The sequence below is a fragment of the Hirundo rustica genome, chromosome 21 (genome assembly GCF_015227805.2).
Source record: "Hirundo rustica isolate bHirRus1 chromosome 21, bHirRus1.pri.v3, whole genome shotgun sequence".
Lineage (NCBI taxonomy): Eukaryota > Metazoa > Chordata > Aves > Passeriformes > Hirundinidae > Hirundo > Hirundo rustica.
The window spans coordinates 9117518-9135590 of record NC_053470.1 but is presented as its reverse complement, the minus strand read 5'-3'; the positions used below and the strand labels follow the sequence as shown (position 1 = coordinate 9135590).

At 39.1% G+C, this 18073-nt stretch overlaps 1 protein-coding gene across 5 annotated transcripts in view; it reads left to right on the top strand.

The window, feature by feature from the left end:
* The window catches only part of STAG2 (STAG2 cohesin complex component), a 68392-nt gene that overhangs the window by 21283 nt on the left and 29036 nt on the right, over positions 1-18073 (top strand). For all 5 annotated transcript variants that reach the window (XM_040083744.2, XM_040083745.2, XM_040083742.2 and 2 more), the window contains exons 2-5: positions 13004-13148; positions 15007-15085; positions 16161-16322; positions 17750-17846. In XM_040083744.2, the coding sequence (XP_039939678.1) occupies positions 13105-13148; positions 15007-15085; positions 16161-16322; positions 17750-17846 (382 nt within the window). In that variant the 5' untranslated portion in view covers positions 13004-13104. The remainder of the gene's footprint in view (positions 1-13003; positions 13149-15006; positions 15086-16160; positions 16323-17749; positions 17847-18073) is intronic.

The window sequence follows — 18073 nt, the reverse complement described above, 5'->3', positions numbered from 1 at the left end:
AGTTGGGGAGCAGCTAATTACTGCTTGTTTGGGGCTGTCATCCGTCTTCTCTGACCTTTTGAAAGGTTTGGTGCTGCTGTCTGGCTCCCTCTCTGCTGGGCTGCTGCTCTTACCTTTGTTCCTTCCCTGTAGCTAAGACTTGCACGAGAGGAATTTTACTGCTTTGTGGCCTGGCAGGTCAATCCTGCCACGCTCAGCGGCAAGGAGTGCGTACGTACCTTTCTGGAGGTTTTTTCCTTCTGCCTTGTTTCTTTAGTGTACCGTGGATTATACCAGGATCTGCAATTCTAGGATAGTTTTTGCACTTAGCATATGAAGTCTTAAGTTAATTCACATAGTAATAAAATTTATGTTCTGTAATTAATTTTTTTGGCAGGCATCTGTTTCACAGTAATGAATTGGTAGCAGTTCCTAAAATGTCTGTTGACTGTCTAGAGAATTGTAGGAAAGCTGGCATTTAAAAATATTTCTCATAACTGAAAGAAGTGGGCAGCTTTGTCTTAACCCATCTTTTCTCAGAAAAACTTCAAAAACTTCCAATTGAAAGCTCGCTATCTAAATTTTAAAGAGCAGTACGTTGTTTTTCTCTTGACCTCTGAATTTAAAGGATAATTACTAAACACCCTGAAATAAAAAATCATGTACTAAAGACAGAGATAGTAGTAGTGTTTCTTAAAAAAACCCCACTCTCCCCCCCCCCCCCCAAAAAACCAAACAAAAAACCCCCAAATCTGCTAAAGAAAAGCTTAATTTGACATCATGTTATCTATTATCACTATTGTCTCCAACACTTAACAGCAGTTGAAAACTGTGGCTCTGATTGTAGGTTCACTTTAGGTTGCTTGCAGGACTAAATTTGTAGCGTTTAATGATCTAGGATTTTCATACCCTAGGGCAAGATTATAGTAAGTGGAGGTCAAGCTGAACAATCGCCAGACCTGATTTACACTCGGATAAAAATGTTCTTGTCTAACAATTAGATTGAATGATATTACCTCTTCTTAACTTGTGCTGGAAATTGTTTTATATTGTTTCAAGACCAAGGCAGTCAGATGCCAAGAAAGCATCCTCTGAATGGAATATTAGTCTTGCCTTTCAAGTTTATGGAATTGCAGAGGATCCAGGAATATGTATCAATGGCCCTGGCATGTGTATTGTGGGGGATAGTAAACTTACTCCAAACAGAATGTGATTTTAACACATAAGCTCTTCTTAATGTGATGTCCATGTGAAAGCAACAGTCAGTGATGCTGAAATGGGGAGAAGGAAAATCTTGGAAAGACGTAACTTTAGATTATTTACATTTAAATCCTCCCAGACATACTTGCTAAGTGTGTTTCAATAAGGTTTCCACAGTTATTTCTCCAGACCAGATGATTGACTAGTAACCTACGTTTTGACACGTGTGAAATAGATCATGACCAAAACAATGAGAGTATTTTAATATATGTTAGGTGAGCAATTAAACCTTACTCTGAAACATTAAAAGTGATTGCATGTAGTTAATGTGGGCAAACTAAAGGAACCATGATAAATACATTTCAGTGGGAGCATTGTGTTACTGTAACTAAACATTGTGCAGCTACTTTGTCAGGTGATACTAACTTCCACTGGCATGCCTGGATAGGAATTCCATTTGAGTTGAAACAAGATATTATGCTTGTAACCCTGATTAGTGGTACAACAGCATGAGAATTCTATACTGCTGATTTATTGCCAGAGCAATTCTAAACAGTAAGTGACTTTTTGAGTAAATACACAAAGTTGGCAGTTTGCATTAGTAATGTAAAGGGATTACTATAATATAATAGTAGAACAAGCTCATTGTTCATCCAGTGTTCTTTTGAAATTGGTGCCTGGGGCATTAAAATGATGACTTGAAAAAATTTGCTATCTGAGGATACTGAAGCATACTAGGTTATTTTCTGTATAAAAGGTATTTAAAACATGCGTGAATCCTTATCTAGTTGCCTAATTTTAAATCTCTCCCATTTGCCCATAATGTATAGCCAACCCTGTGATGACAAACTGCATGTAATTAAATTTTTTTCGGTAAGGAAATCACAGTTTCAGGAGCTGTGAGCTTGGTGTAAGTAGTAAATGATTCTGCAGAATTTTACCTGGTTGTGAAGTTTTTATTTGCCATTAGGTGTTATGATTGGTGTAACAATCCTGAGTGGTGATCACAGATTTCTGGTAAAAGTAATTGGAGAACCAAATCTGTTAAGACATGAGTAAGAGCAGGGCCTGCTGAGTTCAACACAGGAGTAATAAATAATTATATAATTGACAGCTAACTAATTAAGTCAAAGAAACACTGCACTTGAGTAGGTATCTAGGAGAACTGAATAACTTAATATGAGGGATCCAAGTGGATTGAAATTCTATTTCAGAAAATTAAATATGTGTTTAGAGAAAATGTATTGATTTATTTCAGCATTGTGTCAGTGCGCAACATAAAATGGAGTAGAAAGAGGTATTGCCTATTTTAAATAATCCCTCTGCAGTCCACCTATCCAAAATAGTTGGAATTTTAATTTACTGTGCAATGTCAGAGCATGAGAATTGAAAAACTACGCGTAACAGTGTGTTGTGTTCGCAGTTGCTGAGTTGCCTGTTTCTGATTTGAGTGTGGGCAGATGGGGAGCAGGTATTTGGTACAAAACAGAAACCTGTGCTAGCAGGAATGCAGTTAATTGCAAAACTACAGCAGTCGTTGGGGAAGACGTGGTGAGAGATACAGCACTTGCATTCTGGCCATTCTTGTTTTAATAATTGCAAACTGATAAGGCAAATATTATCATGAACTGAAAACCACAAGATGATGACACAGTTCAGATAATAAATTAAAAGCTGAAACTATGGTGAATAAAATATTTTCCTATGCAATTGTTGGATAACTGTAGATTTGTTAGTTGTCCTGTGGTGACTTTCTCTGTGGCAGTTGACTTTTCCATCCCTCTGTTAGAGGTTACCTCCCATGCCATGAAAGTCAGCAGGATCGGATTTGTCGGCTCTTCAGTCTTCTCTGTTTGCAGGTTCAGAATATTAGCTTTAATCGTCACTGCAGATGAATTGCCATTAATAGATCTGACTGTATGCCAGAGCATACAAAATGGTTTCTTCGGTTTTTTTTTTGCGTTGGGTTGGTGTTTTTTTTCCTTTGTGGAATGGTAATTACCAGATACTCTAGTAAAGTTTCCTGCCCCCCAACAGCATCCTGTCGAGTCCTACAAAAGGTTGGTCAGCAGTAACCATACCAGAATTTGCCACACAAAATCCTGCCTATGAAACTGCTGTACAGGTTAAACTGTAGGTGATGTAAATTGTCTACACTGCAATGTAGCCTTATTTTATCTTTTGTAGGTGATGTAAATTGTCTACACTGCAATGTAGCCTTATTTTATCTTTTGTACATGCCAACTTTTAATGGGCAGAAATGGTTTTTGGTATGCCCTAAAGTGAGGGAGCTAGTAAACTATGATGGCTAAAAAAGGATGTTCTTTCTGTGCGTGACATCGGCTAAAAACAATAGCTGGATTTCTTTCCTTATGCCTAAGATGGCATTTTTGTCTCAGTTGGCAATAAGAAAAAAGAAAGCAATATTTAGCATGCGAGCCTTGTTCCATGTGCAGGAGGTGAAGGGATCGGTACCTGCAGGTGCTGCAAGGTGCTGCGGGTTTCACACACACACAGAGCCCCTGGAGCATGGGGAATTCGGCTGTAGGGTACACCCTGCTCCAGAGGGCCTCTCTTCAGCAGGGGGAGGGGAGGAACCATTGCACATGGAGCTTGTTTAAGAGACATCTGGCACTACTGCTCCTTTTTTTAAAAAAGAAAACACAGGAAAAAGGCTGAAAGTAAGTACCTTATCTCAACAGCTTCAACTGTGTTGCTGAGCTTATAGGTTTGATAGTTGTAGTGTGAATATTTTCATTGTATTCAACATGGCTCAAATGAAATATTTACTGCAAATTATGATACTTGCATAATGTTGACAGGGAATTTTCAACATACTATAAATTTATCTGTAAGGTGTAACTATCTCCTGAAAAAGGAGAGAGCTACTAGCTTTATAGACATGGTAAATTTACTCAGGATCAAACATGTAGGGGTACAGCTTTATGGATTTTTTTTTTTTAAGATTAAATTAAGAAACCAAAGGTTTAATTTTGGCTGATTTAATAAGCTCTACTTGTGTGTTTTAGGCCTGTTTAGAATGGATGCTCCTGTGTAAAGGATAGTCATCCACAGTAATAGATGCACTTATAATGGAAGATAACTTCAAAAGGACAAGTCTCACTAACCTCTTTTTCAGAATATTTTAAACTCATCAAGACTTGCTTAATATTTGTCAGTTTACTTGGTAAAATGAGATTGGTCTCTAAAAAACCTGGGTTTGATACTCTTTTTCATGTTAGCTTTCATAAAACAGGCCTGGTTTGTTAGAGCACTCTCAGTTGGCTTTTTTACCTGCCACAAGTAAGCAATTACAGAGTTGAAGTAATTGATCGGTTTTAAAAAACGCCAGTATTTTTGCAGTGTTCTTACCACATATGCAAGCAGAGGCTGCTTTCCTCTGGATGTTCCATGAACGTCAGCTGGTAACTAGGTCTCCATACATGAGGTTTCAGTGCCAGTCATGTCTCCCATAAAATAACTTTAAGAGGACTCTGTTCTAGGATAAATAAAGAAAAAAGAGTCAGGTTTAGACTTAGTGATGATATGTATTTTTTTCATCCAGTAATTATTAATGGATTATTAAGATTTTTCATTTTGGATACGCTCTTAAGTTGTATGGAGGAAAGCCATGCACATCGCAACTGCTGTTTCATATGACATTAGTATTGAGTACTGCAGATCTGCAAACAAACCAGTTGGGCTTTTAGCCCAAATGTTACGAGAGAGAACAAGAACAAAATGCCGGGTATTAAAAATGTAAAGTTGTGACTGGGGATGTATGGAGCACAGATGTCTTGAGGTTGGTGGAGTTGCTGAAATAAGTTTTTAATGAAAGATAACAAGGTTTTTATCTTTATTTCTTCTGTTTTAGAAGTGAAGCCAGCTTTTGCATACATGAGTAGTTTGCTTGAATTTTATTTTGTGAGGATGATTATTTAGGTTGATTGTTGAAAGAGCCATAATCCACTTATGAAAGGCTCAGGTTTGCGCTGTCACACTGCTTGGTTTGGATTTGGCAAAATATTTATTTCTGTTTTTCTTAAATATTCCTTTTCCTTTTTACGGTCAGATTTTCACTGCGTCAGGGAAGGGTGGGCACGAGTGGCAAGGCGATAGCAGCCCTTGGAGCCACGCGTCCAGCTGGTCAGCAGTGCTGCTCTGAGGCCCTGCACGTGGCCTAGGGCAGGCCCGGCAGAAAAAAAGCTGGGCTGCTTCTGCAGAAGACTGCAGGATGATATTAAATGAAGTATCTATGCCCACCCCACCCCCCTTTTTTTTTTTTCTTTTTGTAAGTATTTTAAAGGTCTAGGTGAGACTCACACCATTTGCTTGTGTCTGTATTCTTTTCTGTTTATTTCAGTGGTGAATTTAGTTACTGTTTGGAGCCAGTTCAGACATTTTTGTGTAGTGTGAAGCTTCAGCTAATAAAGTGGTGAATCTCAGCTGACCAAACATAGAATAGAGTTGATCTCTTTTTGCCTTCTGGTCCTGGAAGGATTGGGATCACCCTGGAGGGGCGTACAAGGGGCTGGCTCTGCCAAGGACTCTCCAAAGTGCGCCGTGACCTGGGCCAATACCCCCTGACTGGGAGATGTGCTTGAGAGATTTTACTTTCCGCTCTTCAGTAGTTTTATTTTATAGGATTTTCCCTTATTTCAGACCTTAATACTGACTGTATCTTAGAATAGCAGCTGAAGCTGTTGCAGTTTGCACTTGTATAGTCCCTCCTCCAGAACCGGTAATAAAATGCAGTTGTTCTTAAAAATGCCCAAAGTCTTGGGCACAAACCCCTAGTGACCTGGACTTCTCGAAGGGGAAAATCTCTATGGCAGGAGGGGAAGCAGTGGGGCTCCACTAAAGTGAGGCAGCTTGCAGGCTCGCATTGATCAGTGGCAGAAGAAAAACCAGAACTTACTAGATGGGGGATACCTTGTCACTGGAAAACCCTGCCTCCACCCTGTGTACTGAAGTAATTCATTGCAATTGGCTGTGCATCTGAACAATGCTAATTCTGCTCAAGGATTTGCTGTGGAGCATGTTACCTGCTTGCTGTGGACTGTGCGTGTCTTCATCCCTAGCTTTTACAAGAGCAAAGATTTTGAGATGATGCGCAAAATACATTTTTGAAAAATCAGTATGTGAAGAGTCATATTGTTCTGTTCTTTAGCTGAGTTTGGAAATTTACAGCATTTAGGCAGCTGGAGGGTGTGCTTGCCTTGTATCATAAATGAGCCAGTACTCCTTCTTTGACTTAAGTAGGCATATGTGGCTTTTTTCCCCACTTTTTTCCCCCCGTTTATTTATTTTTTTAAAGTCTTGGTTGTTATCTGACTTGGCTTTTATTCTTCCTAAGAGCCTCATTTTCCATGCAGTCAGACTCAACATCTGGAAGCAATCTATTCTTTGGCAAGGAAAGATGTGACAAACACAATGAGGTGTAACTTCTACTTTTGTTGTCTTACCTTTGCGTTTTTTTTAAGACATCCAAACCCAAACCGTTTTAAAGATATTTGGGAATTTCAGGTGCATTTTAGCAAAGCTTGGGAATATTGTTTGGCATGATCATTAGAGAGTAACACAGGTATTTTCCCCTTTAATAAGCAAGAGAGTTGCATTTATGTACAGTTCAGTAATCTTTCAGATACTGTAATGCATGCATTGAGTGTTTTAAAGCAGCGTTTTACTGGACAGTGTGAATTACTAGTTGCCACTATAAAAACCTCATAGGACTCAAGCAACAGCAGTGTACTTACGTTTCAAAATAGCATTTAACTTTAATAAAGATATTGATGTTATTAATGGTACTTTAATGAGCAATCCTGTGACTGTGAAGCACTCACTGTACTGTAGCAAGCTCTTTTCTTTCTGTAATAGTTGTTCCACATATTTAATAAAACTAGCAAAAATCAAAAAGTACTTCTAATGAGAGGAGGATTATTTGGGGGTATAGTTGAGATTGGCAGTCCTATTAGTGTACAAAGGCCCTTGTATATTACTCACTTTTCAAGTCTCAAAAATTGGTGTAAAGTCTTAACCTTCACTTTGAGTTTCACCCTGACTTCTTTCATATGCCATTTAAATTCTTTTTTTCTCTCATTTTTCCTTCTCCCCCCTCAGTAAAGGCTGTTTGAGATGTTGCTTTCGCAGCGTTTTTACCTTGTGTTGAGCGGTGTGTGCGTTACTCTGGGGCCCATGTTTCTGTGTGCTGGGCCGGTCCCTGGCCGGGCTCCGGCTGTGGAGGTGAGGTGTGTGTGCTGTCTGTGTGCAAGGAGAAGGGAGAATGCCTTGGGGAGACAGCTGGGACTGGGCAGGTGCCTGATGAATTTAGAGACAGAAGGTGCTGTCACGGGCCGTGTGTGTGTCCCAGGCACGGCGCTTGTCTGCGGGGCCGCTCCTGCTTGGCACGTATGTGAGTGGGAGTCCTGGTGCCTGCTTAGCCCCACAGAGCTGCAGGCTTTTGGCAGTGGCTCCTCCCAGCAGAAGGGCAGGAACCCCGGCAGGAACCTTGCAAGGCCTTCAGTTTGCTACGTGGGGACAAGAGGTCCTGAGTCCTGCTGCTGGTGGCGATGCTCTAACCTCGGCAAAGCTCCTCGTTGGCTTTGTTGTGAAGGTGGAGTTCATCCCGTGACTTGTGTGGCTGCAGGAGTTCGTTCGGTTGGCTGATCTAAAGGAGGGCTGATCGTGGGGGAAGGAAATGATTTTGGTTTTATAATTTGCTTGCTGCTGGTTTGCCTGAGTGCCAGAAGGAGCAGCAGCTTTCCCGTGTGTTTAGAGAGAGGAGAGGAAAGGAAAACCTACTGCTTTCAGTAACAGCCCACGGTGTTGGAAAAGCGTGTTCTGAGATGGCTCTTTCCCACTTATTCAGCAGACTCGTTGTATGAACTAAACAGCAAATGTTATAAAAAATTAATAAAGAGCAGGCCAGGAGGAAAAAAGGTAGTGATAGCATAAAATCAACAACCATCATAACATGGCTTTTAAAATTTTTTTGAAAGATGGAGATGTGTGGTGCCAAGCGGTGTGGAGGGGGTGTAACAGCTGGAAGTTTAGGAAAAAAAAAAAGTGAAGAAAGAGACTGAAAAGATAAGTGCTGTGTGAATTCAGTCATTTAGGTTCTTTGTTGGCATGTTAACTGTTGAGTGGCTTTGGCACGGGGGACTGGTCCTGTGTATATTGACCGTGTTTCTCCTGATAAGCAAGGAAGACTGTAGATTGATGGTCTCTGGTTCAGGTCTTTCTGTAAAGGAATTACAAGTCTCATTTGTTAAGCAAACAGCACAAGAATAACCACACACATAAAGGTATTAATTGCATTGTTGTTTTGTTTAGTCTTGATTGCACCTTCTTAATATGATCAAAACTGCTGATATGGTTATAACTATTATTAAAGTATAGAATTATGCTTGAAGTATGTTTTCTGTATTTTACTCAAATTGCAGAATTGCTTTAAAGCTTGTTGGCAGCTGAAATATTAGGTTGTATGCTATTGGTAGAAATAACACACTCTGAGGTCTGTTGGGAATGTCATGCACTTGCTCAAAATACTGCTTAAAAGTCCACTTACAGAGACAAAAGCAAAAGGAGCATGAAGAAGCAGATTTGTCTGGGTTTTGAGTTTTTTTTTCCTGACTAACCAAACCTTATTTTATCAAACAAAAGGTTAGGCACATTCTAGTTTATCAGAAAAAGGGGTGAGAGATATAATGTAGCTGATGTTGCCTTTCTCTTCCGAAGTAGTTAAGGGAAAGTACTGGACATACTTCTGTTCCTTTATTTAAATTTTATCTGACTAGCATTTTAACTGTTGCTGCTGCATAATTGGTCCTGAAGCATCAGCATCTCTCATTCACGGATAGGTAAACAATTCAGAGATGAACTTCAGCCATACTCTTTAGCATCACAGTTTGAGAAGTTCTGATTTTCTAAATTAAGTGAGGTTCTTGATTTTACAGTTGATTAATTGAATTACCAGGAAAAAATAAATACATCCCTGACCAGCCTATTCCTCATTACCCAAATCTTTGTCCTGGCCACACAGCCATTCTTTTTATCTTCGCATCTCTGCCTTCCCCCCCCCCCCCCCGGCCCCCACCCCCCAAAAAAAAAAAAAGGATAATTGTTTTACTGGTGTACATTATAGAACTTCCAGGTGGTAGATGCCAAGGATCCAACAGCAACCAAAATAAACAGCCCGTGTAGGGAACGCTCCCCAGCCAAAGCCCCGTGTACCTGAAACCTCGCAGTGAGCTTGGTCAGTAACACTGGCGTTACTGCATTTACACAGGTGCACAAAACACAAACGTTTGGGACTGCTGCTGTGGTTCCTCATAGTGTGTGCATATACAGATATAATTAGGTGTATTCTTAGAGCAGATGCTGCTCACGGAATTGCATTAATTTACGTGTCGTGCACTGGGAGGTGTGGGAGGGCAGGTAGCCCTCAGCAACTGCTGAAGACAGCAAACGTGTCGCCGTGTGAATTGTGCCGCTGAATTCGGTCAGCTTTTGGCAGAGTCAACAGTTGGCCAGGGTATTTGAGTTAATCACAACCATACCTAAATATTCATGTCATAGGGATGAATAGCCTTTAAGATTTGAATCTGTTTTTCAATGAATATGCTTTTGGAATCTTGATAATATTTCGTGCTGGCCTCTTGCTTTTAACAGTCAAATTTTTTGGAGTAGCAACCCCTCCTACTTCAACAGTTGGGAGCATTGTGTATGATTACTGTTGCTGGACTGCTCCTGTTGTTGCAGTAGGTGTTTTAGTTCATTAATGTTTTGTTAGCAAAGTTTTAAATAGCAAGGTGCAATAAAGGGATACATTATTTCTGCTCTTACAATGTTTTTTGAAATTCTTCTGCTTGTTTTGAGGGCTAAATACTGAGACTAGTCATACTATGGCAGTTGCATGCATTTCTGTCTAAGAGTCACTGGCATCAAAACATGTATCTGCCTTTGTTTCACAAAAGATGAAGAGATCCTCTGGTGTCTTAACAATCTAAATACAGATTTAAAGGAAATGTGCTACAGTATTATTGCAATTTTGGCAATTTGTTAAAAAGTTTATTGCAGAGAAATAACTAGGTCAACCTCTGGATGACCTGTCTTTTGGAGTTTCTTCAGTTAGCTTTAGGCTAGAGCTCCACCTTGTGATCCTTCAGCAGGATACATTTTCTTTTTATAGTTAATAATTTAATTATGATTCCACAAAGTTGAATGCCTTTTAAAGTTTTCACAGGCTTGAGAGATCTCAGTATCTGCTTAGGAAAATTAAAGTTGGAATTCTGTGAAGATGCCAAAAAAGAAATTCAAGAGCTGATTTTTATGATACAGTTTAGTTTAGTTAACTTCCTAGAGTTCTTAAAATAATCTGTTTATTAGAACAAATTTAATAGATAATGTAGACTTGCACTGTTTGAAATGACATCTGCAAGAATTTCACTTCTTTCTTTTCAGATTTCACTGTGATATATGAGCTTGATGTATTTAAAAAGCTTTGGTAGGAAAATTATCCATATAAGCAACCTTTCTTACTGACTTCCTGAAGTGCATGCTTTGAAGGAGTCATCCAGTGTGGGTGTGGAGAAGACGTGGCTGGCGGTAGTCTTCAATTTCCAGAAGTGTTTAATGAGATAAAGGATCTTGGGGAATGACCAGTGTCACTCTCTTCCGTACTAAAACATGAGAACATGACATGGAGTTGCAAAGTGATAAATTCAAGGCAAAGAATATATGCCTTTTCATAGTATGGAATTTGGTTGTGGGAGTTCTTGGGTGGAAGACCGTCCACTGAGTATTGAGTTCGAAAACTATTTGGAAATATTAATGGAAAAAATAAGGTGTTGTGAAGTATACGGACAACCTCTCTGGCCAACAAAATCCCTGGATTATTTCTGGATGCCAGGAACATATTCAGGGAACCTTTGCTATATAAAGGAAATGGTGTTCTTCCTTGGACAGCTTCTCTTGCCCACTGCCAGAGAGGGCTCACTGGACTGGCTTGACCCTGCTGGCTGAGCATCAAAAGACCATCACTCTGGATGTGTGTGAGTCTTGTGAAATGATTCCTTACCTGGACAAATGCAAGGGGGTTTTTTTGTCGTTGCTGGAGCTTGAGCTCGATGCCCAAGATGCCTTACGCTCTTCCCTCATACACTATTGCCAGGTGTTCATCTCTAGCTTCCGGTTCCAGAATAGCAGGATATAGTTGCACTCATGAGGGCTGAGTCTGTTCTACCTTCAAGAAAAACAAAAATATGAATCTCGGTAATATAACGCTTCAGCGTCGAGCAAGAACTTGCTGTGTTGTTCTGCACTGAATTAGCAGAGCCCACAAGGGTGAGTGGCTGGGCAGGGGCTGTACAGGGAGTGTAAATGGCGTGCGCTGGTCTGTGCGTGCGGTGCCTTTGGAGAAGGGAGCAGCGCGGTGGCAGAGGGTGCTGCCATTCTGCAGCACCGTTTCTCTTGGAGCTTTTTATCTTCTGCTGTGTTTTGGATGGAACATGCTTTAGTAGTTGCAGACTGTCTTGAGACTGATCATCTTGAACCTCCTTGCCTTTGCCACTGTTTATTTCCACTGCGCTTCTCTGCTTTAATGTAATTATGTAAAATGTGAACAGAGGGAGCGTGATACGTACAGGATTTATGATTTCTCTGATCTCTAAATCCTGGAAGCTGCAGTGGCCCCTAGCATTCGGAATAAGCACTTGCAGGAGAAAACCTGTCCAGCCTCTCTGCCACATGCTCAGTTGAAATGCAGTCTCTGGAGCAGAGCTCCCAGACTTTGAAAAACATGTGCTTAGCATGCCAAAATGAAATCTTTCCCTCAAATACCTAATCACTCCAGGAAGCTGTAGAGTCAGCAGACTGACTCTGAAGGTTCTCCTCCTTGGTATTCTGTCTTTAAGATACCTGAACGTCATGTTTTCTTAATTTCACTGAGTAAAAGTCAGCCTTAGGAGCCAAGTGACTTAGAAAACTTCAGCTTGGGTAGCTAAAACTTGCTTTTGAAGTATCCAGGGAATTTTTTTTCCCTTAAAAAGAGGAAAAATAAGATAAAGATCTAAATTTATTTTAATGAACAGTATTATACTGAAGTTTAAAACAAGTATTTCACAATCTTTAGTTTTCTTGCTAAAACAGTTGTGTTTCCATTGTTTTTCCTTTATACTGTGTGGATAGTGTTACCTTCTGTGATACTCCTAAGAGTCTTGACAAATGCTTTTGGTGTTAAACCTTTTGTAAGTCTGGTTTATCAACTCTGGAAGACATGGAGTTGTGAAGCAGCTGGTTATGGGAACTTCTTGTAAGAGCTTATATTTATGGAAAATTACATGGAAGTTGGCAAATTGGAGATACAAAGTTGCTATATATAATATCCTGAAATATACACATATTGTGTGTCAAGTTCTGCATCAAGTCTGGTTTGGGTTTGGTCAATTAGAATTACCCTTGTGGTGTCAATTCTGGGCTCTGCTACCGGAAGTGTTAATGAAAACCATTCCAGTTTGCTCATCCTACTCAGAAGATGTGGGTGGTGGGTTTTTGGTGGTTTTTGTTTGTTTGTGGTTTTGTTGTTACATTTTGTTTGGTTGAGGTTTTTTACAGTGTTTCTGTATTATTATTTTACTACCGTGGTTTTACCATTTGTGGAGTCACTTTGTAGTAGGATCGTGAGACGACTCAAAAAACTTTAAACAGAAGAAAGCTTGGTTGGAAACAGAGGACGGTGTGATCCACGTTTTGTGTGTTTCCAACTCTGTAATCCTTCCATATGTGGAATAATTCTCACTGTATTTTTTGATTTATTTTATTCTAGAAGTTGTCTGCTACAAAGGAAGAAAGAAAAGTAAGCTTATACTTCAGACTGCTTTTTGAATATCTTTCTAATACAGTGGTGTTCCAGAAGATGATAAAGAAATGATAGCAGCTCCAGAAATACCAACTGATTTTACTCTCCTTCAGTAAGTGCTTTAAAAATTTGTAGTTCTGTTTGAAAAAGTACTCTTTTTTTGTGTGATGGTATACTTTCTCTTGGAAACAAGGAGACATAATAGAAGATAGTGTTCATTTTTTGTTTTTTCCTATTGACCTGTTCATAAAAGCATTGTTCTAATTTTTGCTTGAGTATTAATTCAGCATTAACCTAAACAAGCTCTTAAAATGTTTTTTAAAATTTGATTTTAAATCAAGTAGTTGAAATATTTTCCCTTAACTGGGGCAGGTCGCTTAATATTTAAGATATGAAATGCCAAATGCTTTAGTTAAAGGCAAAGTACTGGCTTCCTTCAGGCATCCGTTCCTTGGTGTTTTTGACGTAATTGGACTGAGCCTTTTGTCTCCCCACAATTTTAAGAAACGGACATTTGAGTTTCCAAGATGTAGAATTAAGTACAGATTACGCATTTGGATAGAGAAATAATTATTTTAAGCAGACCAAAGGAGTTCAGTTCATCCCCTTTTATTGTCAAGGGACTGGCATGAATGCGTTTCTCTAGACTGTTGAAATGGATTAACCTGGTTATGAAGTCTAGAAAGATGCAAAAGTGCAGTTTTGTATCAATGAGATTATTTGTGTGCATTTATTTTTTCTTTTCAGTGAGAAATAAAGATTGCAAATAAATTGGAAGATGTCTTAATATGAAATAATATTTTTACAACTGTTTATAATGTTTTTTTACTCTGTTGTTACAGTTTATTGCTTGGTGAAATGTTTGGAATTTGTATTTAGTTCTTTCCCGTGACAATAAGAATATCTGGAATCTTGGAAGAGGAAATGTGTTCCACCTTTATTCTTTTCTCATTCTTCCCCCCAATGTCCAGGCTTTTCCAGTCCATATCAGCGTACATAGTCAGCAAAACTACAGAGCAGGATGCATGTCAAAAGGCAGCAAGCTCCTTTCAGCACTTGCAATAGTGAGAGGCTACGAGTTTCTGGAGTGTTTGGGAAAATAGAAATGGCTTTATAAATAAATCCATAGGAGTCAGTCTCCTGTGCCTCCAGTCATCTTCCAATTGTTTTGTTAATTGAATTGGGAAGTGTGTATCAGAAATTTCTGATAGCAGCTGAAATTCACTGAGCTCTCGTAGCATCATTTAGGTTAATTTCTACAGGAAATACAGAAATAGGGACTACACAAGCCAAGCATTCTCTATTAATAATTCAGGTTATTTCACACACCTTCCTATCTATGTTGCCAATCAAGGATTTGTGTATCAGTGCAGCATATTTTAATGTGTGGGAAATCAAACAAAGGAATTTGTGTATTTAATGTTTTTACCTTATCAGCATAAACAAAACTACAGCTTACCTTTTGCTGAGGAAACCTGACCTAAACTTCTTTTCTGTACCTTTCAACATAAGTGCAAACCACTTAATTGTTTTCTAAGTTTCTAGCAGCATGAAGAAATCTGTTGAGACACTTTGGTTGTTAGGGAAAGTGATGCTTTTGGGTTGTGGGTTTTTTTGGTGTGGTTTTTTTTTTCCCCGCTGTTCGGTTTTTTCTCCTTCTCATTTTGTTTAAATATCTGTGGCCAATATTTAAAGCTCTCCACTTTTTGAGAAGTTGTCATGTTTGTCACATGTCAAAGGCATGGTTCCCAGCCTGCTGCTATTTTCTACCTGCCCTTACGTCTTTTAATCTTGCTGTATGGCTTCCTTCACAGTACATTGTTATGCTCTGTTCCCCAACAGTAGGCTTGGGAAAAGTTTCACTGCTGGTGTTGACTTACTGGACTGAGAGCATACTGTGCTTTTTATATAGTATATTTAAGAATGTTTCTGATGAAATGTGTGAATGGTTTCTCTTTTTATCCTTGCAGGGAGTCTGAAACACACTTCTCTTCTGATACAGACTTTGAGGATATTGAAGGAAAAAACCAAAAACAAGGCAAAGGCAAAGTATGTTCAGTCTTAAGGGATACTGAAATATTTCTGCTGTTATGAATTGAAGAGTTTAGCACTTGCTTTGAAGTTGAATGAGCAAGGAATATTTTCTGAAAATGCAGGTGTTCTGTGAAGAGAGTTCATATTTGTATTTTCGTGGAAATGTTTATCTTGACTGTTTCTGTGATATTTCCTTAGTGCTCTGGAAGCATAAGGGAGGCAGGGGGGGAAAGGATAAGCTTTGATTTGATCAGTCTCTTGGCATATTTTCCATCCTATACCTAAATTTGTCACGTATTCTATCTATGTCTTTTAGTTTGAGAAGTGAACAGAACAATAATTGAGTTAAGAGGGTTTTGTTTAACGGGTTGCAGACCGGTTACAGCAGTGGGGTGGGAGGTCTAAAGCCAGTTCCCAGCCCTTTTCTCCCTTGCTTGGCCAGTTGTCCTCCCCCTGTGCCTCTGCCAGGCAGCACATGTGGCTCCTTCCTGCCATGTGCTGGCCTGGGCTGGCACCCTCCCTGGCACCCCAGGAGCTGAGATAGATCATAGATTTTATACAGCTTAGTGTTTGTCTGGCTTCTTCCTCTAAGTCATACTTGATGTGGGAAATCAAATACAGAAACACCAGTCTGCTCTTCCTCACCCCCCACTTGCCAACATATATTCAAATGAAAAAACAAGGTTAATGAACTGCAGAGGAGACTGATGTGTTAAGGGAATCGCCTTAACTGTTTTAAAGGAAATATGCAGAATTTTACACTTTAAACATGAGAAAGATCTGTGTTACACACTGTCACTAATCATGTTTTTAGTTGCTAGAAGATTTTAAATGAGGAACCTGTAGAGTTCTTGCTGGTCTTTGTATCACTCAGGATCTGCTGTTTCAACTTTTGAATTTTCATGTATATAGAGATATATATATATACTCACACAGACACACACATAGACATATATCAGACATTTAAAAAATATGCCTGCTGAAAATCAAAGACCTTATCTATATTTGCCATGGTATGGATAGTGATTTTTTTTTTATATATATATACTTCATAATAATTATGTAAAACCTCTTTTGTGTGTGATTGCAGACCTGCAAAAAAGGAAAGAAAGGGCCAGCAGAGAAGGGAAAAAGTGGAAACGGAGGAGGGAAACCCGGTGGTCCGAATCGGATGAATGGACATCACCAACAGAATGGTGTGGAAAACATGATGCTCTTTGAAGTAGTTAAAATGGGCAAGAGTGCTATGCAGGTAAGACTTGGGATAGCTCTGTGACTTGGATGTGGTTACAACTTAAATATAACAATATTTTCTTCTACGTGCAATTTAATCAAATGGAGTCTAAAGTAACTTTATCCTTCAATTTGCTGTTTTTACTTGTATAGAAGAGTCAAAGTGGTTTTGCTTTGTTCATGTTTGAATTTGAATTAACTGATTTTTCATTTAGAAATGTTATTCATGAAAATCACATACAAAATTGATAAATTCATACTATAATTCAAAGTAAGTTTTTAGTGTCCTGAATGAAGAAAGATTATTTTAGATTGCATAACTTTAGGGTCCTTTTTGTGTGATGGTAACTAAATACAGATGTGGTTTAGACTTACTTTGTCATAGAACTTAACAATCTGTAGTTTTTACATGAATCCAGAGTTTAGATTATCTGAAAGTTAATAGTTGCTTCTCTTCTCTCATCCAAAGTAATGTCACTAGCTACAATTTAGAGGCTCCTCTTTAAATTTCCTGACCCAAATTCCAGCCAATTACAGTGTAGCAATATGCTCTGGCCAAGTCTCTTTAGGGGAAATTTAATCCCTACAAGTATCTGCATTAGGCGCTCTCCCACTGCATTTACTGGCAGGACTGAAGTCAGCCTATTAAGAAATGCAGCACTGGTTGTTGGTTTGTTTTTTTTTTTTTTTTTTTCAATTCAGGTAAGTCACTAAAGTGTTTGTTTGTCTGGGAGTCTCCCAGTGGAGCTGGGGTTAAAGTGTAAACAGGTGTCTAATCCTGTCAGCCCTGAAGCTTTCCTGCTGACTCACTCGTGTCACTCCTGCAGTGTGCAACGAAGATACCTTTGGGACTGAAAACGTAGAGTTTGCAGCTCCTGGAATACACGTGCCGGAAGCTGTGTTGCTGTGCAGTCCTCTCAAGGTTTGCAGGCTCCTGCACTGCAGCTGCGAACAAGAACAAATTATTTGGATGTATTCGCACACAAAAATTCCGATTCTCCCATCTTTTCAAAGCAGATGGAAAAACAGTACTTCTCTGCCTGTTGCTCTGTGTGCAACTCGTTCGGCCACTTATCAGTAATTGCATCTTCGTGACTTTTTAACTGTTTAAAATGATATACAGTCAAAATATTTTGCTTTCAAAGCGCAAAATGGACCTTTGCCAGGTCTGATTACTCTGAGTTGGGAAATTGATACCTGAATCTTTGCAATTTTTTAAAGGTAGGAAGAAAAAAATTCTCAAATTATTTTTAAACTAAAGTCCATTTCAGCAGTCAGAGTACAAAGTTTTCTCCATGGCCCTCAGCATTTGTTTATCCAAAAAATTTCGGTAATAATTTTAAGTCAACTATTTTATTTAAGTTCTGTTCTATTCTAAAGCAGTTACCTAACAATGTCTTCAATTTATAGAAACTGAGCAGTGCCTTTTTATTTGTTTTCTTTCAGTCTGTAGTGGATGACTGGATAGAGTCGTACAAACACGACCGAGATATAGCGCTTCTTGATCTCATTAACTTCTTTATTCAGTGTTCAGGCTGCAAAGGTAAGGTACTGGAATGGTTCCCCATCCATTTAAGCCACATGATAGCATGATTTTCCATCTTTGCTTTCATACTGCTGAGGCTCTAAGCCTGCTTCATCCCCAGAGCTAGTTTACATTATCAGCTTCTAGGAGTTAAGTATTTTGGAGGTGGGAGCGGGAGGTTTAGAAGTCTTATATTGTAGTTTAAAGTGTTGATTAAGACTTTTGTATTTACAGCAGATAGAAAT